Source organism: Psittacula echo (assembly GCF_963264785.1).
Source record: "Psittacula echo genome assembly, chromosome: 1".
Taxonomy (NCBI): Eukaryota; Metazoa; Chordata; class Aves; order Psittaciformes; family Psittacidae; genus Psittacula; species Psittacula echo.
Window position 1 is genome coordinate 137067712 of NC_137735.1, and position 11209 is coordinate 137078920.

At 46.8% G+C, this 11209-nt stretch overlaps 1 protein-coding gene across 1 annotated transcript in view; it reads right to left on the minus strand.

The window, feature by feature from the left end:
- NAMPT (nicotinamide phosphoribosyltransferase) overlaps positions 1–9183 on the minus strand; it is a 29746-nt gene extending 20563 nt beyond the window's left edge. Inside the window, exon 1 of the mRNA XM_080638962.1 lies at positions 9051–9183. Within this exon, the coding sequence (XP_080495088.1) occupies positions 9051–9110 (60 nt within the window). The 5' untranslated portion in view covers positions 9111–9183. The remainder of the gene's footprint in view (positions 1–9050) is intronic.
- Positions 9184–11209: the final 2026 nt, after the last annotated feature.

Here is an 11209-nt window from a genome sequence, read left to right on the forward strand (position 1 = left end):
AGTGGAAAGAACAAACCAGTGGCAACACAATTTTGAAATGTATTTTATGTGACTTACAGATCGAGACAGTATTGATAAATCTAGGCTTTCAGGTAGGGGATGACAGAAACAGGACTTGTACGGACGTGCTCTTGATAAGTAGGAGTGCCTATAAAGTCGATAGGAAAGCAGTCTCTACAGAAAACAAACAAACAAACCAACCCAATGGAAGACCCACAAACAAAAGCCCCTACTGCGATGAAGAGACCCTTATGAGAAAACAAAACCCCCAAAATATCTTCAAAGGCCTTTTGATATTTAGTTCAAAGGCTGTGGTTTAGGCTTTGTCTGCAAAAAGTATGACAACCTTTGAACAACCACCTACAAGGTTATGTACTATGACTGAAACAGAACACTTTTATTCCAGTTGTGATAGCTCCTTATTGAATTTAATCCAAATAAAGGTATATTCAGGAGAAGGATTACCTCCACAAAGACTACATCTACTTAACTAAATCAATTCAGCCATTTGAGAAAAACCATAAGGTGCAAACTGCATTTAGATCAGCCATCCAAAAACCCCACTCCAAACATTTAGAGTTAAATTATAAGAGAAGGAAATTAACAGGTTTCATCACAAAACAGGGATGGCTGAGATGAAAGCTACATTTTTATATGCTAAGTAATAAGACCTTTGGCATAAAAGCTGATAATCTTATAGTCTGCAGGCTTTTCTGGACAACAGATTGCAGTGCAATGACTTTAAAAAGTCATTTAAATCTATAAAATTCAACTGTTTGAAAACATGAGAAACAGTCTGACATGAGAAGTCAGGCATGGCCAAATTCCCCTGTTGTTGGTATACTCCTAGTGCTCACCTAGGTCAGATGACTGCGGACATGAAGCAACAGAAAGATGCTTCTAAGCCCTGTCTACAGTGAGGAAAACAAAACGCCAAATATCTAGCCAGTAGGATCTTTCCTGCACCATAACTGTACAAGAGATAAGATGATACCAGTTCAACTAAGAGGGTATTCAAACATTCTAGAGTCATTTTGAGAAGTCTATAGTGCAAAATGTGTACAGAACAACCCAGCTAACAAACCCATGGCACTGTACAGCTGCAAACATGAAGAACTGGAGGGACAGGTAGAAGATGAGCCAGAAGCCTGTTCCTGGAAGCTAGAGGCTGGGGCACTTGGCTGGGGCAAAAGGTGTTCAGGCCTGAGGATCCTCACTCCCTTGTACAACTTGCAAAGTTAAGACGATTCTACTGCAGTGGTGCTTCTGGCATTTACACCAGGGAGACTTTGATGAAGCACCTCTGAATTGCCACCAGTCATGGTATTACATGTTATTGGAAAACACTGTCAAAAGAGGCTGTGATTTGAATGGTTGCTTTACCAAAACCTTTACAAAGTTTAGCCAATGGAGCGGTTAAAAGCAAAGGTTGCAAATAACCCATATTGAAAACAACATTGTTTGCAACAATAATTTAGGTGGTGGACAAAAGAGATGGTTTAGTGGTGGACTTGGCAGTCCTGAGGCAACAGTTGGGCTTGCAAGGTCCTACACCTGGGTGGGAGCAATCCCAGGCACAGCTACAGGTTGGGCAGAGAAGAGATTCAGAGCAGCCCTGCGGAGAAGGACTTGGGGGTGTTGGTCGATGAGAAAATGAACATGAGCCGGCTTCAGTGTGCGCTCGCAGCCCAGAAAGCCAACCGTATCCTGGGCTGCATCAAAAGGAGCGTGACCAGCAGGTCGAAAGAGGTGATCCTGCCCCTCTCCTCTGCTCTCGTGAGACCTCACTTGGAGTATTGTGTGCAGTTCTGGTGTCCTCAACATAAAAAGGACATGGAGCTGTTGGAACAAGTCCAGAGGAGGGCCACGAGGATGATCAGGGGACTGGAGCACCTCCCGTATGAAGACAGGCTGAGAAAGTTGGGGCTGTTCAGCCTGGAGAAGAGAAGGCTGCGTGGAGACCTCACAGCAGCCTTCCAGTATCTGAAGGGGGCCTACAAGGATGCTGGGGATGGACTCTTCATTAGGGACTGTAGTGACAGGACAAGGGGTAATGGGTTCAAACTGAAACAGGGGAAGTTTATATTGGATCTAAGGAGGAAGTTCTTTACTGAGAGGGTGGTGAGGCACTGGAATGGGTTGCCCAGGGAAGCTGTGAATGCTCCATCCCTGGCGGTGTTCAAGGCCAGGTTGGACAGAGCCTTGGGTGACATGGTTTAGTGTGAGGTGTCCCTGCCCATGGCAGGGGGGTTGGAACTAGATGATCTTAAGGTCCTTTCCAACCCTAACTATTCTATGATTCTATGATGATCTTTCCAGCCTCAACGATTCTATGATTCTATGAACTAGTACTTAGGAACAAAGGAAATGCTTTATTAGATATACCTCATTACACACACATAACTAACAGTAATTAGGTAGCACTGACCCCTTTCAGGAAAAAAAACCAATAACCAACAAACCCCCACAACTGTGAATAGCAGTCATATTTAACAAGGATGCTTTTGTAACTTTCAAAGCAATCACACAGGGAATGCACATCACAAACAAAAGTGGAAATTAAAACCAAACAAAAAATTGGGGTGGTTAAAAATGATAAGCTTCTTTGAACAAAAGAGGAAAATTCAGAAGAATCAGTCTTCAGTAACTCAACAAAAGGAACATCAACAGCAGCAGGTAAAGTGCAAGACACTTCAAGCGAGTAAAAAATGGAAAAGTAAAAATAACCCAAAGCTGAGAATCAGTACTCTTACTCTTCACCAAGGACTGTAGTGATAGGAAAGTTCAGTGATAGGGGAAGTTCAGGTTAGATATAAGAAAGTTCTTTACTGTAGGGGTGGTGAGGCACTGGAACAGGCTGCACAAAGAAGTGGTAAATGCTGCATCCCTGGCGGTGTTCAAGGCCAGGTTGGACAGATCCTTAGGAGATACGGTCTAGGGTGAGGCGTCCCTGCCCATGGAAGGGGGGTCAGAACTTGATGATCTTAAGAGTCATTTCCAACCCTAACTATTCTATGATTCTATTTGATTATGAGACCTTCAAATTGCCATAGGAAAGTAGCCTTAGAGAGACTTCAAACCCCTTATTAAACATGCATAAGTGAAGCAAATGCAATTAAGATAATGTTTAAGAACTAAAGTGAGAATATTGGGAGGTATCTGCTCTCATGAGATGAGAGGGATAAACTAATGCAGGTTATGCCTGAAGGTTGATCTTTTACTACTTTTAATACCTCTGTATTCTAATTCATTCATCATCTCTTACGTGGATTGAAAAATAAGAGGAATAGAGGTGAGCAAATGAAAAAAAAAAAAAAGGTAAGAGAACAGTCAGTAATAAGAAACCTATGGAGAGAGCACACAAGCAACTGAATTCCTATGGAAGCTGCACATTATCAACAGAGATGCTTTAAGTGACCACATCCACATTCATTTAAAAACCCAGGGTCAGGTGTAAGCGTTAGAATGGAATGTATTCTAAATTGCTCAGAGAAAATACAAAAGGTAATGCTTTACAATGGATTTTTTTACCACTAAAGATTTCTGTGTGTTCTTGCCAGGGTTTAAGCCCAGCCAGCAGCTCAGCCCCATGCAGCCTCTCACCCAGTGGGATGGGGTAGACAGAAGTGTAAAAGTGAGAAAACTCGTGGGTTGAGGTAAAGGCAGTTTAACAGGTAAAGAGAAAGCTGCACAAGCAAAGCAAAACCAGGAATTCAGTCACCACTTCCCATGGGCAGGCAAGGTGTTCAGCCATCTCCAGGACAGCAGGACTCCATCATGTGCAATGGTTAATTGGGAAGACAAACACCATCACTACATATGTTCCCCCTTCCTTCTTCTTCCCCACCTTTACATGCTGAGCATGACTCCATATGGTGTGGGATATCCCTGGTGTCAGTTGGGGTCAGCTGCTCTGGCTGTGTCCCCTCCCAGCTCCTTGTGCACCCCCAGCCTGCTCGCTGGTGGGGTGCTGTGAGGAGCAGAAAAGGCCTTGGCTCTGTGTAAGCACTGCTCAGCATTAGCTAAAACATCCCTGTGTTATCAGCACTGTTTCCAGCATAAATCCAGACCATAGCCCCATACTAGCTACTGTGGAGAAAATTAACTCTACCTCAGCCCAAACCAGCACAGTTTTGCATCCAAGATTATCAAAAAAAGTGACAAAATGCCTTATTGTTTACTGTTTACACATTAGTGAGTAGTCAGCTGTACTACTTCACGTCCTGTTCCTTCATGAAAAAAGTAAAACATTTACCTTTTCAACAACAAAAGCTGCAATGATTCTGGAAGGGGTTACTTTCCATTAATTTAAAAATTGGCAGTACAGTTGCAGTGTTCCTTTAGAGCAACGATGACTCGGGGTTTGTAACAGGACCATGCGACTGCAAATCAAAACGTGGAAGATAGAGAATCTAGATAGAGCGAAGATTGCTTCTTATGAGGAGCATCGAGCCAGATGCTTTTCCGTTGACAGAATTACAGGAGGCAAGAGATCACATTCACACACCACCACAACGTTTTAATTAAAAAATAATATATATATGGGCTGCTGCAAAGAATAGTTTGTAGTCATTAAATACTAGTCAAAACAAGTAAGTTAAGATTATAGATGAGTCTCCCTTGCATACCTCTAGCCTTCTAAATAAAGAATATAGAGGCTGTCAGATCCTGGAATCACACACTCACGAGAAGTGCTTCAGAAGTAAGTGCTCTCCTCCATGCGTGCGTAGTAAAAGAAGTAATTCAAAGTGACAAATACTTAAAATTCAACATGCAAGGCATACAGAGTTAAAACGTATCTTTTAGGCTTCCTTGAAGGGTCCAGAAAGAACTGAATTCTGAAAGAGATCTCATTTATAGTCTAGATAGCAAGTCAGCTCCTCCTAGGGGTAATTGCATGGCAGCTTATTACAGCTACCAGCTTAATTACAAAACATTCCAAGCACAATAATACATTTCATTGGTAAAAGCAAAATAAGCTATTACTGCTTTAGAGAACAAGGTTCAGTCCTCGTTTTGATAGCCTTTACTCACATGCAGTTCATGGTCCATCCAACCCAGGACTGGTATACTCCAGTCACGGGTATCTTGCAACTGAACTACACAGCTCTGCTATACTGATCCTTTCAACAGAGTTTCAGACTTGCATATACCCTGCTTGGGCAGAAATAAATAAATATGGGATAAACAGAGCATTGGGAATCAGAAAGAAAGAAAACGGAGAGCTGGTGGGTCACCAACACCAGACTAACGAGGAACTGAAGGGCATGGACCCTTTTGCTTGGGAAGTACAATGAGTGAACAGAACCTTTGCTGTCACAGAGGAGCAAGATTGCGGGGACTGCTTGGTACAGACAGAAAAGTAAAACATCATGCAGCATGAACAGTGAGCTTCAATGAGCCTGCTGAGACCCCCTCTTGCAGCTCTTTAGAAACAAGGATTTTGACTTCAAGTAATTTTCGGTAATACTGAGTCACTAGCAGAAAACTCTTACTATTAAAGCGTCATTGCTATAGTGGACATTCACACAATTAAGTTTCCTAGATAACATTACATTGATGAATCTCCCAAAAGTCTTAGGATTCAAAGAATTAAAAAGACTACTGTTATTTATCAGCAAGATGCACACACACTCTACCATATGCCCATGCTGAGACTCTGAGGGGATGGGATATAATTACCCAGCACACAAGAGGAATTATACTGTTGGGGGATTTGGAGATGCTTAAGAATATGCAACAAAATGAAAAAGAAGAAAAAAAACCTGTAACTGATGTAAAAACATTTTATCTTGTCATGGAAGTTGGAGATAAACTGCACCATTAGATGCCTGGCCTCAAAATCCTGGAGCACTTGTACAACTGAGTAAGTAACAGAAGCTCAGTAATGCAGCCAGAGCGTAACAAGTGTTTCTATATATAAATATCAAGTATACTAGAAATTAGCATGATACTCAGTTGTTTTTCCAAGAACAGCTTTTAAGATTTTGAAACTGAGTATTTGATAATCTTCTATGACTTCAGAGGAAACGTCCTGTGACACACACAGACAGGAAAATAGTTTAGAGGGAGGGGAGGCTGGATTAACTGTCTACAGACAAATCCCTGCCTACCAAATTACCTTGTTTCTGAATTTTTATGGGCACTGAGCCATTAACCAATTTTCTCTGTGCCTCAAATTTCCAACTGTAGCAAAAAAAATGGGACGCTGGAGCTAATGCTCTAACTAACAAATTGTGACAGATACGACCCCAAGATATCACAACTTTTTACCCACAGACAGCTGCCTAAGCGAGGAGCTAGGATTGTACTGGTTACAGCAGTCCGCACATTCATATTCCCCTACCCCGAGCTGTTTATTTCCACACGACTTTTGTCACCAACATTAGTTTATATGGATCGGTGTCTACTGCAATAGGATCACCAAGTAAGCTTCTGAACTGACACAGGTTTTTCACAGAGTCTGAAATGGTATTTGTGGACAGCACTGCACACAAGCAGATGCTGCTACAATTATGGATAGTGCAGAAGCATCTAAAGAAACAAAACGACACAAGATCAATTCTCACGTTTAACTGCTAGTAAGAGTGTTTGGTAATTCCTGTGAAAAGCTTGATGCTGCAACTACCAGATATTTCAGAGCAATTGTTAGTGAAAGTGCTCTCGCTAAGGGGGTTTCATTGATTAGGAAATGACAGTATCATCCAGGGAGAAGATAAGTGATGTTTGCTCATGCTACCTAACAAGATAAAAGAAGCTACTTGTTTAAGCATTGTTCAAAGAAGCTGGAGTTCCTAAGACTTGGGAAAAAAGCTTATAGGAAGAGACAATTTGAATAGTCCTGACGAAGCAGAGTAGATAATTCCAACTGTTTTCAGTATAACACAAAATGCTCCTAGCTGCCACAGAAAACCTCATCCAAATTCAGTTTTACACTGCAAAAAACCCAACCCTACCTGAGGCCTTTACATGACCTCTTTAAGATTTCTACCACTCCTGCAGTGTTACTAAATCATCTTTCCCATGAAAGAGCAAAGCAAACCAGAAGCAAACTGGTCATCTGCCACTCCAGTGCTCCTCACCATCAGTAATCCTAGAGCAGATCCAGTGCATTTAGAAGAAGTAGTACGCAAATTAGATTTAAACAGATATCATTTAAATGCAGGCCTACAGTATTTAATGTGATTAGTCTCAGACATGGAAGTGGATATTCCATATTTGAGTAAGTTTGATAATGATCACTTAAGCCCTTAATGAAAGCAGTTTTGGGAGCCCTCAACAGCAGCATTACGATGCTCTGACTGAGCTGCTCTAAGATTTATCAGTGTCTTCCAACACACCTTCCCACTAACAGCAATAATAAATGCTACTAACTTCTTTACAAAAAGAGCACCTTTATGTAGCATCACATAATAATCATAATAATATGACAAAGGAGCTGGGAAAGGTACAACACCACAAGTCAGCAATGGGAGTACAAACTGAAGCTTGTACTTCAGTCATTAGCCAGTAACAAGACCTGGCTGTAACAGTGTATTTGCTTTTTCAACTCTTCTATCTAGAAGTACCCTCCTCCCAGCAATCCATAGATTCATAGAATGGTTTGGGTTGGAATAAAATCTTAAGATCATCTAGTTCCACCCCCTTGCCATGGTCCAGGTACTGCACCAGGTTGCTCAAGGCCCTGTGCAACCTGGCATCGAACACTTCAGGGATGGAGCATTCACAACTTCCTTGGGCAGCCTGTCCCAGTGCCTCACCACTCTCACAGTAAAGAACAACTTCCTAGTATCTAACCTAAATCTCCCGTTTAAATTTGAACCCATCACTTCCTGTTCTATCACTACAGTCCCTGATGAAGAATCCCTCTCCAGCATCCATCCGAGTGATCAAATCTTTAAAGACCTGTAACATAATAAATGCTTTATAATGATAATCAGGACTGTCACTGTAGCTTCGTTTAGGGCACCAACAACCTCTTTGACATGGCAATGCAGCTCCTAAAGGAAAAAGTCTTCTAGCCTAGGAGACACAGGGCACATCCGTACAACCAGACTTCTGGAGTCACCCACTGGCTCTGCCCAGTGTCTATATATACACTAACGCAACGCTGCATAGGAGGAGGACTTGGGCCTGGCCATACTCGTGTTGTGAGGCACATCAAGAGCTCCTGGGTCAGAAATCACCGGATCGGAACACGGACAGCGCGCCTGCACTCGGCCTTTGCTATCAAGCACCACTGTTTTCAAATCACCCCATGGAAAGCAGGGAGGATTGTGAAGTGCAATTCCCTACTCTGAACTAAAACCTTGCCTCGCAAGTGTGACACTGCAATGACCACAAACTAAGCAGACGATTAGGAAATACACGCTTTAAGTCAGCCGGTTGCTCGGAGCATTCTGCATCACAACGCGACACAGGACCGCGGGCAGTGGGCAGCCCGCACAGCGTCCCACCCCCCGAGCGGGCAGAGCGGGAGAAACAAGACACAGAAGAGTAACAGCTCCACTCGCCTTTACCGTCCCACCGCGGCAACACGTGCACCCACCCCGGGCCCCGGCGAGGGCGGGAGGGCAGCGCGGCGGCCGCCAAGTGATGCTCGGCGGGGCGGGCACCCCGCCCCCCGCCATGGCCGCCCCTCGCGCCCTGCCCGCCCCGCTCCGCACCGGCCCCGCCTGCTTTCACTTTCTTTTCTCGCCCGGCCGCCGCCAGCACCCCCCGGTAGCGCGGCCCCAGGCACCCGGGCGGGGAAGTGGCATCGGCCGCACGCTCCGCGGCGAGGGGCCGCCGGGTCAGCCTCCGGCCAGGCCTCCGCGCCCCCCGCGCCGCCCCGAGGCCAGGCACCCCCTCTCACACCTCGAGGGCTGCAGGGCTCCCAGCTCCGGCCAGGTGGGCAGATGGAACGAGCCGGTAGCGGCGGGGCGGGCCCGGCTCGGTGCCCTGCGTGTGGAGCACCCGTCGCCAGGCCCGGCAGGTCCGGTGCGGCGGCACCAGAGCGCCCGCAGAGGTGACTCGCTCCTGCCCGCCGCCGTGCCCGTGCCCGCGCCCACCTTGTAGGAGTCGGTGGCGAGAAGGATGTTGAACTCGGTCCCCGCCGCAGCGCACTCCATGTCGCCGAACCCGCGGAGGCGCCGCCGCCCGCACGGACACGACTGGGCTGCGCCGCTGCCCGCCGCCGCCAGGCGCTCGGTGCGGGGGGGAGAGAGGAGAAAAGGGGACGGGGACGGGAGGGGATTACGGCCAGGGGGCGGGGACCTCGCGCAGCCTCCCTCGCCGCGGATTGGCTGCACGTCTCCGCCGCCGGAGGAGATACCGTGAGGTCACTGCGCTGGCGGGGCGGGACTAGGGTAGCAGGCGGGCTCTGATTGGCCCCGCGGCCTGGTCGGTGCAGGGGAGGGAGGCGGTGGCTCTGACGTCACGGAAGGCGGGGAAGAGCCTCCCGATGCACGTTCCCTTTCATTGGATTCCGGGCGCAGGGCTGGAGGGCCGGGTTCGCCGCTGTGACGTCACTGCGCGGCCGGTGCGCGCTCTCTCTCTATTGGCAGGCGCTTCTGCGACGTGCTCGGCAGAGCGCGCGGGGTGGGAGGGGGGTGGGCTGCTTGGCGCGGGACCGTGAGTGGTCTGCGCATGTGTGGGGTAGTGGTATCGGTTGTCTGCGGCAACCGTCTCCGGGCCGCGATTACGGGAAGAGGTGGGGGCTGACTCTGGCTGGACGGACCTCGGGTGTCGTGACCGGGGTCAGCTGCTCTGCCGGGAACGCGGTGCCCGTAAGGGAGGGCCGGCTCCCCGTCCGCCTTCCCGCGCCTGCCGAGTGCGGGAAGCCCAGGGCCCTGTGCCCGCCGGTGACGGGACGGTGCCCTCAGCTGCACTGAGGCGAACAGCTTCTGAAGGCAGGGCTGGGTGAGAGGGGACGGCTGGCTGTCCGGAATGCAGCCTGGCCTCGTGTGCCCGTGGGGTGAAAAGGCCTCTCTCCGGTGAGGGAGCCCTAAGAATGAGGGTGCTCGGGGGCGAGCCCCTCAGGAGTGATACAGACACCGCTGACAGGGTGCCTGCCACTGCGCTTGTGCCGGAATGGACAGCTGCGGCAGCCGTGGGGCGTGCAGTAGCTGTGCTCGGGTCAGGGCTCTTTGGCCGGTGTGATGACGAGGGAAGGAGATGAGCACATGAGCTTCGTGAAAGAGATGGAGTAAGAAGGTGGAGAACTTGCAAAAAGTTGTCCCAGCCCTGGCAGTGTTCAAGGCCAGGTTCAAGGGGGCTTTGAGCAACCTGCACTAGGGGAAGGTGTCCCTGCCCATGGCAAAGGGGTTATACCTGGATGAGCTTTAAGGTCACTTTCAACCCGAGCCATTCTGTTGTTTTATGAAGGCAGAAGGCATGTGTGCATGCTTGAAAAAGCTGCGGTTCTATGGAGAATGACAACAGCTGCTGTCCCTGTCAGGTCTCCTGTTACCAGGGTGCTGGAATTGCGGGTGGAGGACTCCCTGGCCTTCTAGAGTATCAAAATCTCCATTTCTACCTCCAGCACACTTGGTACTAGTTGCTTCAGTGGGAGAATATGATAAATTTCAATAGAAAGATACTTTCTTGCCCGTGTTGATCAGAATATAACCGTGCCTTAGAAAAGCATTATTTTATAACTGTATTTGGTCTTCTAATCTCTGTAAACACCTGAGTTTTTTGGATCATATTTAGCTATTTGAATTGTTCTGTGACAATAAAACATGGCTTTTGGAACAGGTAGCAAACATTGTGTCTGGCACAATCATTGGCTTGTCCATGATAGGGAGATGGTTTTCTTGCTTACTACTAATCAGATGTATGGCGAACTAACATTAAATACCAGCAATACTACTGACCAGTAATGCATTAGAAAAGCCGCTTAATTAGCTTTTTCTGTAAAACCATTAGTGAATTAACACTTAGGTTGATATTTGGTGATATAAACCCCCCAAACTGAGTAACTAATAACTGTTTATTAAGATGATTTAGAAAAGATGGAGTTTCACCAGATTTTCGTAAAAATATTAATATCTAAGAGAATTACAAATAATAAGATCAGGAATGGGATCCAGATATTTTGGACCTTGCTCTACATCAGTCCTGGTGGTTCCATAATTGCACTGTGAGCCACATTTTTTTGATTACTTTTTTGTGTCCCTGTTGACTTCAGCATTCTCCTGCTTTATGCACCAGGTCTTTTGTTTAATTA